Source organism: Dromiciops gliroides, chromosome 1, assembly GCF_019393635.1.
Source record: "Dromiciops gliroides isolate mDroGli1 chromosome 1, mDroGli1.pri, whole genome shotgun sequence".
In the NCBI taxonomy this organism is placed as follows: domain Eukaryota; kingdom Metazoa; phylum Chordata; class Mammalia; order Microbiotheria; family Microbiotheriidae; genus Dromiciops; species Dromiciops gliroides.
This window is the reverse complement of record NC_057861.1, coordinates 40787683-40807859: the sequence shown is the minus strand read 5'-3', so window position 1 is coordinate 40807859 and position 20177 is coordinate 40787683. Positions and strand designations below refer to the sequence as shown.

The window sequence follows — 20177 nt, the reverse complement described above, 5'->3', positions numbered from 1 at the left end:
TCTATCCTCAAGAGGACCATGACAGATGAACATGAATTGCAGTGAATTGGATTTAAGTGAGGGAGGGCTGTGCAGAGTCACCAACTGCATTTTCTCTTCAGAGCCATCTGTGGTCCAGTGGCATGATATGTTATCAGGAAGACTGGAGATGGCCCAGGATGTTTAAGGCAATTGGGGTTAAGTGACTTGCCCAGGGTCACACAGCTAATAAGTGTCTGAGGTAAGATTCTCAGCTCCTCCCAACTTCAGGGCCAGTGCTCTATCCACTGAGCAACCTAGCTGCCCCCTAAACTGAGAGTTCATCTCATAGGGAAGGCACAAAGAGGAAGGAGGGCTCAGAAAGACTTTTTCTTTTGCCAAAGGTGCGACTTTAGCAGAGACTTGAAGGAAGTCAGGGAAGCAGAGAGGTGGACATGAGGAGGGAGAGTCCCAGCCAAGAGGGTCAGCCAGTGACAAAAGCTTGTAGTCAGAAGGGCCATGTCCCAGGAATGGCAAGGTCATTGGATGGCAAAGTTCATGGAGAAGAATAAGGCATGAGAAGACTAGAAAGGTGGGGGCAGGTTATGAAGAACCTTAGAAGTCAGAGAGGATTTTCTCTTTTTTTTTTTTTTTTTTTTTGGTGAGGCAATTGGGGTTAAGTGACTTGCCCAGGGTCACACAGCTAGTAAGTGTTAAGTGTCTGAGGCCGGATCTTGAACTCAGTTCCTCCTGACTCCAGGGCCGGTGCTTTATCCACTGCGCCACCTAGCTGCCCCCAGAGAGGATTTTCTATTCAATCATGGAGGGAATAGGGAGTTTATTGAATGGGGAGTTCACATGGTCAGACCTGAAGTTAAAGAAGGTCCATTGACAGCTGAGTGTAGGATGTAGTAGAATGGGGAGGGTCTTCAAGCAAAGCACTAACCAATAGCCTGTTGCAAGAGTCCAGGAGGGAGGTGATGAGGCTCTACACTGGGTTAGTGTGCTCTGTCTCAACCTTGTTTTCTCATCTGTAAAATGAGGGTAATAATAGCACCTATTTCCTAGTTGTCTTTTTTTTTTTTTTTTGCGGGGCAATGAGGGTTTAAGTGGACTTGCCCAGGGTCCACACAGCTAGTAAGTGTTAAATGTCTGAAGCCGGATTTGAACTCAGGTACTCCTGACTCCAGGGCCAGTGCTCTATCCACTGCGCCACCTAGCTGCCCCCTCCCTAGTTGTTCTTAAGGACTGAATGAGACAACTTACGCAAAACCCTTTGCAAACTCGAGAGTATAAATGATGATGATCTGTAAAATGTGGTCAATCACACCTCTTGCACCTATCTCAAGGACTGTTATAAGGATCAAATTATTATTTGTTGTTGTTGTTGTTGTTGTTGTGTTATAGCTGACACATATAGTTAGCAATAATAATTATCATAGGTATCCCATATAGCTAACAATAATTATTATTATATCTAGATAGTACAGTGGATGGAGTTCCAAGCCTGGAGTCACAGAAGACCTAAGTTCAAATTCAGCCCCAGACACTCACTAGCAATGTTGATCTGGAGAAGAAAATGGCCAGAACACTCCAGTATCTTTGCCAAGGAAAACCCCAACTGGGGGCAAAGAGAGCCAGACATGACTAAAATGACTGGATAGCAACAACAACCTAGAGTGACCTATTAGAGCTTGGTTACTGTTGGCATAATATGTAAGAATCTAGGGTACCTCCACATCACAATGAGGTCAGGAAAAATTGGGCACAATTGTACTGTACAACAACATATAGTATCCCACTAGGTGCCAGGCACTATGCTAAACACCTTAAAAATACTGTATCACAGGGGTGGCTACGTGGGCAAAGTAGATAAAGCACCAGCCTGGATCAGGAGGACACCAGCTCAGACACTTGACACTTACTAGCTGTGTGACCCTGCGCAAGTCACTTAATCCTCATTGTCCTGCAAAAAAAATACTCTATTATCTGATCCTCACAACTATATGGGTTGTTGGTACTATTATAATCCCCATTTTTATAGATGAGGAAACTGAAGCAAACAGAACCCAGGGTCACACAGCTACTAAGTGTCTAAGGCCAGAGATCTTCCTGACTTTGGGCCCTGCACTCTATCCACTGTTCCACCTAGCTGTCTCAAACAAGTTCATGTATATAAATTTTAGTATATGTATGTATATGTATGCATATATACATATATGCACATACATATACATATATATACATATACAAATCTATGTAAAGAGAGAGAAGACTTTGGTCTTCCACAGGCCTTCAAGCAGAATATAAATATCAGCTTCCATTGTTCAATTATCACTAGGGAAATTGATACTTTAATACTATCAGTCATGTCTAGGTTAGTGAGAATGAGTCTGACACTTCCTTTTCTGAGAATGATTTTGATCGACAAATGAGCACTGAGCACTTTGGAAGGACCTAAAAGGTTGGGAAAGGGTATCACTGGAGATTGGGGAAAGAGGCATACAGGAAGTACAGAAGGGGCTGGTGACCCTGAAGATAGACTTTCCCTACCATTGCCATTTTGATTCAAGCTGACTTGGCTGATTTTCTTCTAAAGTGCAAGAAGCACTGGAGAAAAGAGGAGAAAATTTACCCTGCCCCCTTCCTGGCAGAGGTGGAGGACCATAAGTGTCCTGTCACTGCATGTACTGTCAGACTCAGTTGACGTGTTGATTAGTTTTGCGGAATTGCTTTTTTTTTTTCTCTTTCACTTCTTGAATGAAATTCAGGTCATACTTTGTTACAAGGTATGACTCTCTGGGTAAGGGAAAGAGAAGGTATATGACCAGAAATGAATGTGATATAAAAGTAAAAGCTAGCAATACTTTTTTTTTTTTAATATTTTTTTTTTAGTGAGGCAATTGGGGTTAAGTGACTTGCCAGGGTCACACAGCTAGTAAGTGTAAGTGTCTGAGGCCGGATTTGAACTCAGGTACTCCTGACTCCAGGGCCAGTGCTCTATCCACTGTGCCACCTAGATGCCCCTAGCAATACTTTTTTAATGAAGTGCAAGGAGGATTTTCAGATTATAAGATTACAGTCATTTAATTAGATTGTTGTTGTTGTTGTTGCTATCATTTGTGTTATTGTTGAGTCATGTCCAACTCTCTGACCCCATTAGGGGTTTTCTGGCAGAGATACTGGAGCGGTTTGCCATTTCCTTCTCCAGCTCATTTGACAGATGAGGAAACTGAAGCAAACAGGGTTAAGTGATCTTGCCCAGGGTCACCACAGCTAGTAAGTGTCTCGAGGTGATTTGAACTCCGGACCTCCTGACCTCAGGCCCAGCACTCTATTCACTGTACCACCTACTTGCCCTAGTATTATTAAGCCTACTATTTGCCACTTTGTGGGAAGGCTCCTGAGATACAGAAAGGTGTACCATATGACTTCTGATCAATCACCCAGGGCACAATAGCCAGGACTCAAGGCCATCATTAGTAGATTTTGCAATCAAGGCAAGGTCAACAAGCATCTAATAAATGATTACAATGTGAGCTGGTTAACTAGCACTGATAAGCACCCTACTATATACCAGGCAATGGAAAAAGTACTGAGGATCAAGTAAGACAAAACCAGCCCTTTCGCATGAGGAGGTTACATTTAAGACTAAGTCAGATGAAGCACATGCTTGGGTCATGGAAGAGATCACCTAGTTATGAGGACTGGCAAAGCTCAGTCACCCCCCACCCTCGTTATGGCTCTACCCAAGAGGACTTTAGTCCAAGAAGGAATAACATCAGGAAGCATATCTCAAAGAACTTCCAAAAAGCTAATGTAGGGTGCAGCTAGGTGGCACAGTGGATAAAGCACCAGCCTGGATTCAGGAGGACCTGAGTTCAAATCCAGCCTCAGGACCACTTGACATTTACTAGCTGTGTGGACCCTGGGCAAGTCACTTAACCCTCATTACCCCCAAAAAAAACAGCTAATACAAAAATTAGAATGTGTACCCAGATGAGGAAGCTGAGGGGAAGCCAAAAGTGATAGGATTCCCCCCTTTTTAACTGCATAGAAACAGCAGGTAACAAGAAGCAGCCATCTCAGTGGCACACCTGGCAAACTGGAAATATTCTATAAAAGGTGATAATTAGATAATAATTCCAGGAGCTGACAATAGATGCAGCTATGGGAACACTAAGATTCCAATTTAGAAATTCATATTAAAGAATCCTTTTGCAGAGACCCTATTAAAGGAGACAGTAAGGGACAGTAGAAATCAGACAGGCTCGGGACTCAGAGACCTTGCTAAATCCTATCTATGAGGGGGCCGCTAGGTGGCACAGTGGATAAAGCACTGGCCCTGAATTCAGAGGCCTGAGTCAAATCAGGCCTCAGACCACTTGACACTTACTAGCTATGTGCCCCTGGGCAAGTCAATTAACTCTCATTGCCCCACCAAAAACAAACAAACAAAAAAATCACTCAAATCCATCTCTGATACTGCTGTGTGACCTAGGGCAAGCCACCTAACATCCCTGGCCTCAGTTTCCCTATCTGTAGAATGAAAGGATTGGACTAGATAAATGGCCTTTGAGGGCCCCTCCAGCTCAATATCTCTAATCCTATAAACCAATATCCCCCCTCCCCGCCCAGGTATCCTGAAAGCATGTTCAGAATGAAAGATACTTAAAATATTGCCCTTTTGTGATTACAAGATCACAGATTCTCAAGGTTAGCTATAACCATGGAGACCATTAATTCTAAGTATACCTTAGCAAGATTCCTCTTTCCTCATCCCCAACTCAAAGGCAACCTTTTCCAGGAAGCCTTCTGGGATTTCCTCCAGGTATGCAATGCCCTTTCCTCAAACCTCCCACAGCACTTTGCTTCCTGACTTCCAAATGCAATTATTAGGCAATTTGATTCAATTCAATTCAACAGACATTCATTAAGTGCTTGCTTTATGCAAGGTCCCACACTAGTCACCAAGACAAAAATGAAATCTCCCTGCCCTCCAGGAACTTATATTCCTACTAAAAGAATTCAACATGTACACAGGTAAACAAATCCAATGCATATACAGAGGAAGACACAATTTGGGGGGGGGGGGGGGCTAGGTGGAGCAGTGGATAAAGCACTGGCCCCTGGATTCAGGAGGACCTGAGTTCAAATGTGACCTCAGGACACTTAACACTTACTAGCTGTGTCACCCTGAGCAAGTCACTTAACCTCATTGCCCTGAAGGGGAAAAAAAAAAAAAATGGCACAATTTTTTTTTTTTTAAGAGGGAGATAGTATTAGCAATGAGGAAATTAGGAGAAGCCTCCGGGAGGAGGGGGCACCTGAGTTGTACTTTTGTGAACAGCTTTTTTTTTTTTTTTGGTGAGGCAATTGGGGTAAAGTGACTTGCCCAGGATCACACAGCTAGTAAGTGTCAAGTGTCTGAGGCCGGATTTGAACTCAGGTCCTCCTGACTCCAGGGCCAGTGCTCTATCCACTGTACCACCTAGCTGCCCCGCTGTGAACAGCTTTAACCATATTCTATTACCTAGAATATGTTTGTGTTCTTTATCTTCTCCCCCCTAAACACACCACCTGAGACCAGAAGGTCCCTGAAGGGAGACACTGTCTTCTCTAAACTTTGTACCTCCCCTAAGCCTAACACAATACTCAGAACAAATAAGAGACTTGATAAAATGTCTGACAAATGAGTCCCTTTGAAGACCCATTGTGAGACTGAGCCCAGCATAGGGAGAGCAGCCCACTTTGAAGTCCTACGCATGATGAATGTCATCATTCCCATTGGTGGGAAGTTTGGGGGGAGGGGGTTGTTTGTTTTATTTTTTTCCCATTTGATGAGCTGAAATCCGCCTCTTTGCAAAGTGACTGGTTCCCATGGTAGAACACCCACAGGAAATGCAGAATAGCACGCTTTCCTTCTGCTACCAATTACGAAGGTTCTGAATCAGCCTTCAGGGCCCATTCACGCTCACTCCATATAGCCAATCGGTTGCCTCATCTTGCCATTTCTATCTTCACAAGGCCCTCTCCCCTCTTTCCGTTCATACTGCCACCACCCTCATCAGGCCCTCGCCCATCCCTTCTTGTCTGGATTATTATCATAATTTCCTAATGGTCGCCCTGACTCGTGTCCCCCCACCCCAAACCTATCTTCACACAGTCACTGAAGAGATTTCCTAGAACATGTCAAACTTCTCAGCCCTTTTAGTAAATTGCAATTCTACTTCCATGATCAAATATCATAAACTCCTCCAATTACCCATTTAAAGCTCTTTACAATCTGGCTCCATCCCACCTTCCCAGCCATGTTATAGATAACTTCCCTCCAAACACTCAACAGCCAGTTCGTTCAAAGTAAGCTTCTTGGCATTCATCAAGCACAGTACTTCATCTACCACCTCCATGCCTTTTGCACCGGCTGTCCTATGCCGTAAATGCTCTCCCTCCTCCCCTCCACCTCTTGTTCTCTCTCTCTCTCTCTCTCTCTCTCTCTCTCTTTGTTGTTTTTTTTGGGGGTCGGGGTAGGGCAATGAGGGTTAAGTGACTTGCCCAGGATCACACAGCTAGTAAGTATCCAGTGTTGAGGCCGGATTCCAGGGCCAGTGCTTTATCCACTGTGCCACCTAGCTTCCCCTCTATTCTCTTTCAAAGCTCGACTCAAGTGTCAGGTTTATGCATGAAGCCTTTCTTCATTCCCCCATCTGCTAGCACCTTCCCTAACAAGGTTACATTCTGCCTGTTATTGACTATAGCCATTTCAGTGCATGTTACCGCCTCCATTTTCTAATCATTTTCTAATATATAAACTCCTTGAGGACCGGGACAATATCACATCTTTGTATACCTGCGCAAACCTGGCATGTGGAATTATTGTTGTTTGTCCTTTATTCTTTTGTTTGTTTGTTTGTTTTTTTGGTGAGACAATTGGGGTTAAGTGACTTGCCCAGGGTCACATAGCTAGTAAGTGTTAAGTGTCCGAGGCTGGATTTGAAACTCATATCCTCCTGACTCCAGGGATGGTGCTCTATCCACTGCACCACCTAGCTGCCTCCTTTGTCCTTTATTCTTGAAGAGAATCAATGGCATCAGGAAGGTGATTTGCTTGCAAGTGAAGTGGATTTATGTGAGGCAGGGCTGTGCAACATCACAGCCTCACTCTCTCCTCCAGAACCATCTGGGTCCAGTGACAAAATATAGATCAGGACAACTGGAGATGCCCACCCTGGCACATGCTCAGTGGTGGTATGATTAGTAATTCTGTGTCCCACCTCCCAAAACAGCTGATTGGCATGGGTTTGGGGAATGGGAAATGATTTAATATTAACTTAATCAGAACTTAATGAACAATTTGCTGAAGAAACGTTGTCTTGCTTTCTAAAGGTCAAGTAGTTGGTAAATGCCCTCTGCATTAGCCACTGTTTGATTTTTCTATGTCTCTATTTCCTACCACCTGCAAAAATGGCTGAGAACTCACTAGAATTTTAATTTTAGGGGTCATCATCCCAGAATCTCAGGATCTCAGAGACAAAAGACACCTCTGAAGCTATCAGTCTAATGGCCACCTGACTACAAACCCTCACTGCCCCATCCCTAACAAGCGGACATCCGTCTTTCTTTGAAGACCTCTAGCAAGGGGGAACCAACTCTCACCATATTTTCTTTGATTATTAAGTAGTAATGACTTTGGATGCAATATCTATTTTTAAAAAGTTTGAAGTCATCCATCATGTGTTAGAGTTCATAACATGATGTGATAGAAAGAACAATGGCCAAGAATTTAAGGAAACTTGGGTTCTAGTTCTGCCTCTCCTGCTAATTCATTGTGTAATCTGGGGCAAATCACCTAAACTCCCATGGACTCTGCTTTCTCACCTATATAATGATAGAGTTTCACTAGATGCCCCCTCAAGGTCTTTTCAGCTCTAAGATACTGGGAAAGACTCCAATGAGGAAAAATGAGGAAGCACCTTTTTTTTTTTTGAGGGGCAATGGGGGTTAAGTGACTTGCCCAGGGTCACACAGCTAGTAAGTGTCTGGGGCCAGATTTGAACTCAGGTACTCCTGAATGCAGGGTCGGTGCTTTATCCACTGCGCCACCTAGTTGCCCCTAAGCATCTTTTTTTTTTTAATTTAAAAAAAAAATGTGGTTTCACAGGGATCTCTCTGAAGGCCTCAGACCTAAAAACAGTATGTCAAAAAACTGGAAGGAGAGACACAGACTCAAGACCTAGAAGGTTCTGAATATTCTTACACTCTCCTAAGTGACTATGTCTGTGAGGTGCAAGGACAGTTTAGAGATAAAGCTCATGAAATGGAAGGAAGAGTGAACACTTTTTGAAGGTTTTCCAGTCATGCTTCAAATAATTGGTCCTAGATTTCTCAATGAGCAGCAGCAATCCAGACATTAATGCTATTTTCTTACGATATTCTGTTCTGTATCATATACATCTCTAGATCTATCATTCTATAAGGTACAGAGGGGGAAAAGACATCAAAATATCCCTTCCTTGCTCCAGAATCAGGTTTTTCTCATCTGGAAAATGAGGGACGGGAAAAGATGGGAGTTGATGGTCCTTTCCATCTCTGATGCTCTTGGAGCACATGAATGTTTCAGAAGGCTTAGTTTCCAATCAGCCTAAGCTACTTTTGGACTCTCTTCCTTTCACTCATGAAGGGAAACATCTGACAGCACTTAGAAAGACTCCAAAGAGAATTATGCTTTTCTGTGAGTACAGCGGATTATTTGCTAAAACCCAGGTGTGGTCTCTGGAGCCAAGGCAGATAATCTGGCCCATTTGTGGAAGAAGCATAATCTTCCACACTTCCTGCAAAGAGTACATTTGGGGTTTTATTGCCAGACTAGAAACAGCTTCAGTCCCAATTCTCCTAGCCCACAAAAGTTGGTTTCTCTTGCATACTGTGATGCTCTGTATGACTATTGTCCTAGTGATCTTAATTTGTGATCATAATATAATGACAATGGCATATCTATATACTTTATGTATGTTATCTCATTTTCAACCCCACAACACCACCTGGAAGGTAGGTACTCTATTATTCCTATTTTACAGAGAAGAAAAACTGAGGCTTGGAGTAGTTAAGTGACTGAGCCAGATTCGAACCTAGATTTTCCTGACTCCAAACCTTATGCTCCATGTCCACACCCCATGCTGTCTCATATGACTCCTGACTATAAAGAAAGTGTTGCACAGTGGCTAGAGCACTAAACCTGGAGTCAGGAAACCAACTCAGGTGTTTTATATCTCATGTTCATGTACAGTTGTTTGTATATTGTCTCCCCTACCTAATTATGAGCTCCTTGAGAATAGACACTATACTTTTTTTTTACCTTTGTTTGAATCATCAGCACTTAGCACAGTGTCCGGTACATAGTAGGTACTTAATAAATGTTTATCAACTGACTGGTAGACAAGGCAATCACATTCTTACAGCCTCAGTTTCTTGCTCTATAATATGGAGGTAATCATATTCCTTTTACATCCCTCATGAGGTTATTGTGTGGAAAGAATTTTACAAACCTTAAAACACTAAAAATGAAAGTTATTATTTATTAGGATTGATATGATTAACAAGTTAGTAATAACATTAATACTACTGATAATAAATGTAGCCTAAGAGTTCTCCTAAGACAAAGACAGAGTTGAATGTTATTTTTCTTTTTTTGTTGTTATTCAGAGAAGCTTTTCCAAGACCTTTGGGCAGAGGCATCTTTTGGGGGCAAGTCATCTATTTTGAACCATCCCTCTGATGCCCTTGAAGAATGAGTTAAGCAGATAGTCATGTGTCTCTCACCCTTTTCCCTCTCCCAGGTGCTGAAATGGAAACATGTATGCCCCAGTATTGAGCCAGCCTGGGCTTGAGGGAGAAATAAGATCAATAAAGTTGCTGACCTCTTCACTCTCCAAGTAGGATGCTTCTAGGTTTACAATCACATTTGTGTCTTATTGCTTCCAAGAGATAGCATGGTGTAGTGGATAAAACCCTGGGCCTGGAGCAAAGAAGTAAATTCAAATCCTGCCTTCACCTAATTATCTGGGTGTCCTTGGGCAAGCTCATAGCCTCTAAATGCCTCAGGCCACTCCCTAGGATTTATCTGAGGTCCTTTCCAGCTCTAGATGAACTACTCCCTATTAAATCATAGATGGGCAGTGGTCTGAATTAGTGAATGGAGTTCCCGACAGCAACAGATCCCTGCACTTGGGAAATAATATGTTTGGACTCCCCCCACCAAAAGGGAGGGAGGGAGGAAGGAAGGAAGGAAGGAAGGAAGGAAGGAAGGAAGGAAGGAAGGAAGGAAGGAAGGAAGGAAGGAAGGAAGGAAGGAAGGAAGAAAGAAAGAAAGAAAGAAAGAAAGAAAGAAAGAAAGAAAGAAAGAAAGAAAGAAAGAAAGAAAGAAAGAAAGAAAGAAAGAAAGAAAGAAAGAAAGAAAAGAAAGGAAAGGAAAGGAAAGGAAAGGAAAGGAAAGGAAAGGAAAGGAAAGGAAAGGAAAGGAAAGGAAAGGAAAGGAAAGGAAAGGAAAGGAAAGGAAAGGAAAGGAAAGGAAAGGAAAGGAAAGGAAAGGAAAGGAAAGGAAAGGAAAGGAAAGGAAAGGAAAGGAAAGGAAAGGAAAGGAAAGGAAAGGAAAGGAAAGGAAAGGAAAGGAAAGGAAAGGAAAGGAAAGGAAAGGAAAGGAAAGGAAAGGAAAGGAAAGGAAAGGAAAGGAAAGGAAAGGAAAAGAAATCATTGTAATGTACTGGTCAAATAGAGATAGCAAAGAATAAAAGATGAATAGCCCATATGTTCTCCTGATATTAGGGGTATTCTGGAGTCATTTCAAACCAGCTAATTAGAACTGATTGTTAAATTTTCATTGTGAGCATTTGCACTTTGGAAATTGGCAAATGTTACAAATCAGCACTCAATTTATTGTTTTGCTAATTGTCTAGATGTAAGAAGGTGATGGAGAAAATATTAATAATGCAGGTTAAATTAAAAGTGTGTCTAGTGTACTTTTTCTAAGCTAATTGTTAAACATTTACCAGCACACTGGTGTTATCCTAATGATGGCCAGAGAAAGCAAAGGAGCTGTATGTAGCATATTGATTAGAGAATTTAAGGGAGGACATAGGCAAAAGTTGTCCCAGATGGGCAGGCAATGGATAAACTGTATATGACATCTGTAATTCAAGGGAATATCCCCTTGGATGTGGTCACAGAAACACTGCAGTATACTTCAAATGTAGCATCCTCTACCTAACCAACCAGTGAATAAACATTTGTTTATTCATTTGCCTACTATGTTCCAGACACTGTTCCAGGCACTGGGCATACAATGACAAAAGAGAAACAATACTTTCCATGGAAGCCTCATCATGGTGTTCATTAGAGGTTAAATCAAGGCCACTTCCATGAGCCAGGAATTAGACCAAACCATGGAAGGTTTAAGAGCAGTAAGACCTGAGAAAGTGATGACTCTGGGCTTCTGGTATTGCAACCATCAGTTTCTAAAAATTAGCCCCTCGGGGCAGCTAGGTGGCACAGTGGATAGAGCACCGGCCCTGGATTCAGGAGGACCTGAGTTCAAATTCGGCCTCAGACATTTGACACTTACTGGCTGTGTGAACCTGGGCAAGTCACTTAACCCTCATTTCACCACCAGAAAAAAAATTAGCCCCTAGTGTGTGGCATCTAGATCTCACATAAGCATGTATCCTTCCTCTTCTGGTTGTTTAAAGATTCTGCACAAACAGTTCTGGATTCCCAGTTTGCAAAGCCAGGAGACCTAAATCAGTGTCTTGGTACCCTTGGATCAGCAGGAAAGTCCCTCCCCTGCCCAGGATCTCCCCACTCACACCCAGAAACCTCTCTCCCAGCAATTCTTTCCAGAGAGGCTGAAAACAAGAATGCTTTCAAAGAACAAGATGACGGATTAGAGGCTCATGGTTATCCTATTATTACTTTATGGCTGTCAGAAAGGGTCCTAATTCCATTGCCTCCGATAGACAATAATAAATTATTCAGTCTGGCTCAAAGGCAAAATGTAATGATTTACACATAGGGCCTTGTGAAATCCTCAGAGGACTACAGTTTGTATTTCTTTTCTTTCTTTTTTTAAGCACTAAGATACTTACCTGCTCCTGTTAATCATCTCCCTGTCACTAACAGTGAAGCACAAGGCTTTGAGAGCCCGAATTCTCCAGAAGAAGCATGTAACCATTGCCTGTACCCTGATCCCCTTTTCCCCTCGGGCCACAGAAACATATTCCTGGAAGACTTACTTTGTGTCAGTAGGCTGGATGTTGCTGAAACAAGGGTGCATTTTGTGATAGAGGAGGCCAACGATGGTAGTCCAAGCTGAAGAAGAGCAAAGTGACCAGAAGTTAACCTTTTAGGGTACGAATGGGATGAAGGAAGGCATGACATGCACTGAAATGGACCCAGATGTGCTAATTAAATAGCAGGGCCCTTCATACATCCTACTCATGTAAGGTGAGTTCATATGAAGATTCACCAAGGAGGAGCAGAGCCCCTAGGAAAGCCGGGGATGGGTAATGAATAGAGGTTACAATCCAAACTGGTTACTCAGCACTGCTTAGAGCTCAGTGGTGGAATTACTCATGCCCCTATGACAGTGGCCAGCTCAAGATAGTGTGTTGGTTATGGGATCAAGCAGGACTAACCCTGACTTGCCCAGGGTCACATAACTAGTAAGGGTCTGAGGCTGGATTTGAACTCGAGTCTTCCTGACTCCAGGCGCAGACCTGGCAATCTTTAGCTGACTTTTAAAAGTTCCCCTCTCTGCTAAAATAGCATGTGTATGGGGCAGTTAAAATCCGTGTGACCTTGGGAAAGTCATTTCCATCTCTTGGCTTCCTTATTATTATCTCCATTTTACTGGTGAAAAAAACCAAGTGAGACTCATAGAGGTGATAGGAGCTGCTAGTATATGTCACAAGCAGAATTTGAAAATAGGTCTTCCTGACTCCAATCCTAGTGTTCTATCTTATATAGTATTACAAGAATAAGGAATGGACTGGACTTCAGTGGTATGACACTCCTGGGTGGTAGACTATTTCATGTTCCAGTTCATGTTGGTACCTTCTCTAGAACTTACAAGAGAATTATTTTCCTAAACCAATGAGAAGTCAGATGACCTCAAAGGCAAAAAGACTCGGGTTCAAATCCCATGTCAGGTGGCGCAGTGGATGAAGCACCGGCCCTGGATTCAGGAGGACCTGAGTTCAAATCCAGCCTCAGACACTTGACACTTACTAGCTGTGTGACCCTGGGCAAGTCACTTAACCCCCATTGCCCTGCAAAAAAAAAAAAGCATGTGTGCATATGCGCGTGTGTGCATGCACCCATATTTCTGTCTGCATTCTTTGTAATTTCTGTTATTTGCTGTCTGCATATGGAATATTTATATTTCTTCAAGCTTGTGAGACAGATGCAGGTTTTACAAGTGGCAAATATCCCTTATGGCTTCTGCTAGATTCTGACTCTTCCTAATGTCACCCTTCGAAAAGTGAAGCGATATCCTGCCTTTGGTGTAGCAGAGATCACTCAGAGGGTTGGGCCCGGGATTGGCTCTGGGCATTTTTTTCTCCTTCACTTCTACTTAGGTCTCATGGTAAAGTTTTGGGAAGCAAGCCAGGTCCTTCAAGTTATCATAAGTTCATTCTCCATGTGGATAACTGTCTAAAGACAAGCTCCACATAGAACAGAAAGTCAAAGGGTGGGCAGCTAGGTGGCGCAGTGGATAGAGCACCAACCCTGGATTCAGGAGGACCTGAGTTCAAATCCTGCCTCAGACATTTGACACTTACTGGCTATGTGACCCTGGGCAAGTCGCTTAACCCCAATTGCCTCACAAAAAAAAAAAAGTCAAAGGGGGCATAAGGAGGAAATAATAAAAAAAGAAATCTTTCACACACTATTTTGGGCATTTCCCAAAAGTCATTTCCATATGATCTCAATTATTCCCCTTTCACGGCACACTCGGCAGTCACAGGCCTGAGCCCCCCTCCCACTTTAGGGGAGCTCAGTCATCAGAATAAATCAGGTAGGCAGCAAGTGGTGGGGAGACACTCCAATTACTTTTGGGCCACAGTAGCCATTAGCTTTATTTATTGGAAATGGAGGCTTGGCAAACAGTGATGGCTCTGAGTGTCTGTCTATGTGTCTGTCTGCCTGTGTATTAAGCTAAGCTGCAGATTAATTCATGTTTCCTCTTCTTAGCTCTATCCCATTGGTTAGATCTCAGTAAAGATGCTTTTAAAATCTCAGGAAATCTGCAGAATGCCTTTCAGACCTCAGAGAATGATGACTATTGGAAAAACAACAAATGGTGGAGAGGCTAAGGGGCCAGACTGAAATTGGGTAGACCTTGGTTCAGGCCGGCCTTTGACAACTGCTAGGTATGGAACCTTGCATAAGTTGTCTCTCTGAGTTTCAGTTTTGACTTATTTTTCATCTGTTGAATGAAAAAAAGAGACTACAAACCCTCAAAGGTCCTTCCTAGATATAAATCAAATAGAGAACCTCAAAGGCAAAAAGACTCGGGTTCAAATCCCATGTCAGATATATACAACTATTTTACTTATATCATCTGACTTCTCATTGGTTTAGGAAAATAATTCTCTTGTAAGTTCTAGAGAAGGTACCAACATGAACTGGAACATGAAATAGTCTACCACCCAGGAGTGTCATACCACTGAAGTCCAGTCCATTCCTTATTCTTGTAATACTATATAAGATAGAACACTAGGATTGGAGTCAGGAAGACCTATTTTCAAATTCTGCTTGTGACATATACTAGCAGCTCCTATCACCTCTATGAGTCTCACTTGGTTTTTTTCACCAATAAAATGGAGATAATAATAAGGAAGCCAAGAGATGGAAATGACTTTCCCAAGGTCACACGGATTTTAACTGACAGAGCCTGGATTAAACCAAGGCCCCAGACTCCCAAGGTTTTCCCCTAGACCACCTAAGGCAATTCTCCCTCATCAAGTAGGCAGGAGAAGGATTATTTTTCACCTTCTTATGGAGAAGAAAGTTGAGACAAAGAAATTAAGTGGCTTGACCAACGTCCCACAATTATTTACTGGCCTAGCCATAATTAACATACAGGTTTTCTGATTCCTTGCACCCTTTCCACAATAGGACATGTGTCATCCAAAGGACCTTGACTGGCATTAGAAAAAATAACACACCATTTACATTTTGATCATTCACAGAATTTCCCTGGGTTCTTGGAAGCAGTTTCCCTGGAGGCCTGGGGAAGTTTGACAGTGGTGTAGCCTCTTCCTAAAAGCCTTTCAGGTGTGAGCAAAGCGTAGCGATCGAGAGAGTTACTGAGTCTGCCCAGCCATGGCCTTCCTCGTCCAGTCACTACTTACCTTTGCTATGGAAGGCTTCCCGAGGAATTTCAATGTAGCTCTGTCCCTGGGTGGGGAAGCGGTAGTGGTGAGATGTCATCGTCTCTGGGGGCACTTTGGCCAGCGAATACTCTGCAAGCACAAACCAGCCAAGAGGAAGATAAAAATCAATAACCTTTACTGCCCGATTCCCCCATAAAGTGGAGTTTGCTCTCTCAACAGCTACTGTAAATCTCGATTGTAAAAACCCAGCTGTTTTGTGAGGAAATAGAATGATCTCCCTTGGGAGGATGATTACCTTTGGAAGATGACTCCTTTAAGGAAAAAAGATATGGGGGAGACATTCTAAAGCAAGTCACTTGATGGCGTGTCTGCGGAAGACTAACTGGGGTGTCACAGAGACCCCAAAGTTATCACAACAGCCTTTGCTCTTAGGAGTCATTGTAAAGTTCTGAATGCCCCATTTGGGACACCGCCTGAGGACAATTTGTGCCAACCCACAGGCAACTCACATAAGATTCATGGTGTCTTCTGGATGACTTATATTGAATAGCTTGCCTTCTTAAAGGGAGGAGGGAGAAAGGAAGAGAATTTGGAGCACAAAGTTTTTCAAATGGACGTTAAAAATTATTTTTACATGTAATTGGGGGGAAATAAAATTCAAAATAAATGGAAAAAACATAGCTCTTTAAAAAATTTTTTTTAAATACTAAAGTATAAGATTCATAGTGTCTGCTCCTTTCTGGGCTCCCAGTGGAGCCAGAATAAGAGATAAGGAGCCAATAAATAACAAGAGATGGGGGTCATTTACTCATCAGCCACATAAGCAATTGTATTAATATAAAAACATTGAGAGACAGACAGCTATTGAAACTGAGTCATGGAACAATTAACCTTATGTTGTACCAGTTATCCCATCATATCAAGAGGGTCCTAAGACATAATGTCCCTATCTAGGGAGATAAAGATCTTTAAACTAGAAAGGCAATAGTGTATCTAGTTTTATTTGACTGTTCCTTCAGAGAAATAGATTGCCACTGAACAGTTCCAGCTGATTCTATGAAACCTTGTTCTCGACTCTTTTATTCTCAATTCCTTTATCCATCTCCAGGCACTGCTACTTCTATTCTCTTGCTCTGAATGGAGAATGTGGCTTCAATTAAGCGATTTCAGCTTCCAAGGCAGCAGGAAAATGCTGACATCGGCCTGTTCATGCGCCACTGACTTGAATACATCTGTCCTGTTTCTAGCCGTGTTTCCACAGAGCGTCATTTCATACACAACAAGATAGCTTCAGAAAATCTCCTGTAGGCTCCTAATTGCGCCCCATTGTGGTGTACAGGTAACCCAGAGTTCTCAAAGACTAGGCCGACTGGTGGCAGGATCTAGCGGGCACTATCAACCTGAAAAGACTTGGACCCAGATATAGACTGTTATCCAAAGACTAGCTTACTTAGCTAAATGTGGAGTGACCCATTATCCAAACATGGGCCCCCAGGCCATGAAGGTGTTAGCTACAACTCCTGTGGAGCAAGGTGTCCAAGGGTTAAGATCTACATGATAGGGATGGAAGAACAGCTAGCTGGCACAGTGGATAGACTGTTGGTCCTGGGGTCAGGAAGATTCATATTCCTGAGTTTAAATCAGGCCTCAGATGCTTAATAGCTGTGTGACCCTAGACAAGTCACTTAACCCTGTTTGCCTCAATTTGCTCCTCTGTCAAATGAGCTGGGGAAGGAAATGGAAAACTGCTTTAGTATCTTTGCCAAGAAAATTCCAAATGGAGTCACAAAGAGTCAGATATGAATGAAAATAACTGAATAAAACTGATTTATATATGTCACACACATCCCCTCCCCCATAGAATAGAAGCTCTGTGAAGACAGGAACTGGATTTGTCTCTTTTTTAATTCCCAGAATTTAGCACAATTCCTGGAATATAGTAGGTACTTAATAAATGTTTATTGACTGACAGATTGGAAGGCTAGCTAGTCTCTGAGGTCCTTTCCAGCTGGGACACTCTGTGGTGATATATCTTAATAAATGTTTATTTTTTTTTTAGTGAGGCAATTGGGGTTAAGTGACTTGCCCAGGGTCACCCAGCTAGTAAGTGGTAAGTGTCTGAGGCCAGATTTGAACTCAGGTACTCCTGACTCCAGGGCTGGTGCTCTATCCACTGTGCCATCTAGCTGCCCCAATAAATGTTTATTGATCATTGGTGGGATGAGGAGGGAGGAGTGATGCTGGTACTGGCACCCATCTTGATGCAGCTCCCAACCTCCATCATACACTATTTATCATCCCTCCCCATTCTAGACCTTAAAGAAGCACTGAATACTGATGCCAGATCCCCTTTACCTGCTACTGAAGATGAGCCCTGGACGGTAACTGCAATTTTGTACGTTTGCAGATTGTAAGCTATGTGCCACAGAACTTTGTCGATGGTGTCAATCAAACCCAACACAGCAGAAGGTTGCTGGGGAAAAAAAGAAAACGGGAGATTGATGAACGTTGGTGTCATTTAAAAATCACATTATATTGAGAAACGTTATGCCAAGGGAAAAGTTGACTTAATTGGAGGAAACATTCCACTGAGATCAATGTGGATTCTCCATTAAGAAGTGGAATGGAAAATGCACTGGTCTTGACTCAGAAGAGCCAAGTTCAGATCTTACTTTAAATGCTTGCTAGCCATGTGGTCATGGGCAATTTGTATAACTTTGAAAGTTTCATTTCCTTCATCTGTAAAATCAACCTCTTAAAGTTAAGATCTAGACATACCTTTGGTTGTTGTTCAGTCATTTCAGTAGTGTCTGACTCCCCATGACCCCTTTTTGGTTTGTTTTTTAAAAAATTGTTTTGCAAAGATTCAAGAGTTGTTTGCCATTTCCTTCTCTAGGTCATTTTCCAGATGAGGAAACTGAGGCAAAGAGAAGTAAGTGACTTGCCCAGGGTCACACAGCTAGTAAGTGTCTGAGGCTGGATTTGAATTCAAGAAAATGAATCGTCCTGATTCCAAGCCCAATGCTCTATCCATTGTGCCACCCAGCTGCCCCTGCATACCTATAAAGAGCTATTTAAATGTGACTTTACTATTCAATAAACCTTTCTTAATCACTGATTATGGGCTATAAACTATGCTAGATAGTGGGAATGAAGACAAATTAAAAACCCAATCCCTGCCCTCAGAGAGCTTATTTTCTTCACTCTTGTAGAAGCCCAGGTAGAAAAAGAAGCCATTTTCACCCATTGATGAATTGATAGGAATGCAACCTTGCTGATAATATTCTAAATTTCAACGGCACATCCAAGTTTATTTAAAAAGAAAAAAGAAGGTATTCAGGCCCCATTTGTCTTAGGGCTTTTTAAATTTCCAACAGAACTTTCAGATGTTATATTTCATTACAGTGTCCTAGGAGGTCACTGACTCTAGCCCCTTTAATTTGTAGCTCATAGGGTCACAAATTTAGACATTGGAGGAACCTTAAGAGTAACATCTAGTCCAATCCTCTCATTTTACAGATGGAGAAACTGAGGAATGAAGGGGGTAGGTGACTTGCTCAGAGTCACCCAGCTTTAGTGTCTGAGATGGGGAAACCGAGGCACAGAGAGGCTGAATTGCTCATCCACAGTTAGAGAGCTAGCAAATGGCAGAACTGGGCTTGGTATCTGGGGCCTCTGATCCTAGATCTGCTGATGTTTTCACTGAGCACATGATGGCATTTCCTCCTTGGAGAAGCCTGCATTAGCTTCGACTCTTATTATTCTCCTAAATTTAACTTATGTCTTTTCCCAGGATTATAAGTTCCTAGTGTGGGGCGGCTGGTGACACTCTGAGAAAGTACCTCCTTTGTTCATTGTCAAACAGAAAAAAAAGCAATCCAGAGGGATCTGCCTCCTTTCCCAGACTCACCTTCTACCCCAAAGAGCAAAAGCTTCTAAGGTAGCATTTCATGGGTTTATAAGGTTTAAAACTGGAACAGCTCAGAGATAGCCTGGGCAACGGATCAGGAGAACAAAGGCTTAGAGCTAAAAAGGGAGCTTAGACGTCTTAGTTGGTCATCGGTCAATAAGCACTTATTAAGAACCTCTATGTTTTAGGCATTGTGCTAAACACTGGAGATATAAAGGTAGAAGAGCATTACAGCTTAAGGATGGGAAGGACAGATAAGGAAACTGATGCCTGGAGGGGTTCAATGCCCTGTCCAAAGTCACACAGGTACTAAAGAACAGGGTCACGATTTGAACCCGTGTTCTTTGCCTCCAAACCCAATATTCCTTCCATTTTACCATTCTGCTTCTTGATCCAACTGCTTCATTTTACAGAGGAAGAGACTGAAGTGTTGGGTAGGAAAGTTAGGGTAAAGGGTGGGAAGCCAACCACCACCACCGCCCACATAGTAGGCAGCAAGGTCAATATATAAACCCAATCCAATCCAATGCTGGTTACACAATACCACACTATTATAACCAATTATTCAATAAACATTTATAAAGTGACTACTATGGACAGCAATTCTGGTGCCCAGGTGACAGCAACAGACTCCAGGCAAATAGCATAAAGGTATCCTTAAATCAACTTTGTAATTCATGATGTGACAATAATACAGACAAATTCAAGTTGAACAATATGTGTAGCCACTATAATTTGCATCCTCTAAATGTCGATGCCCTGGGGACCATGTCTCAACTGCCCCACCCTAGTTTCAACTCTCTGCTGCCACCATCTGCCCATGCATCCAATACCAATCTTCCTCCTGCCTCAGTTAGAACTGTCTATTGGCTTCCAAACTCCTCTAGAGCTCTCCCACAACTCGATTTCCCATGACACTC

The 20177-nt window shown here is 42.6% G+C and overlaps 1 protein-coding gene across 1 annotated transcript in view; it reads right to left on the bottom strand.

Moving 5' to 3' along the window:
- Nucleotides 1-20177, bottom strand: part of ADGRD1 (adhesion G protein-coupled receptor D1) — a 482794-nt gene that overhangs the window by 405073 nt on the left and 57544 nt on the right. Inside the window, exons 10-12 of the mRNA XM_043977059.1 lie at nucleotides 17703-17820; nucleotides 15366-15476; nucleotides 12243-12318 (exon numbers count right to left, since the gene is read on the bottom strand). Coding sequence (XP_043832994.1) covers nucleotides 12243-12318; nucleotides 15366-15476; nucleotides 17703-17820 — 305 coding nt within the window. The remainder of the gene's footprint in view (nucleotides 1-12242; nucleotides 12319-15365; nucleotides 15477-17702; nucleotides 17821-20177) is intronic.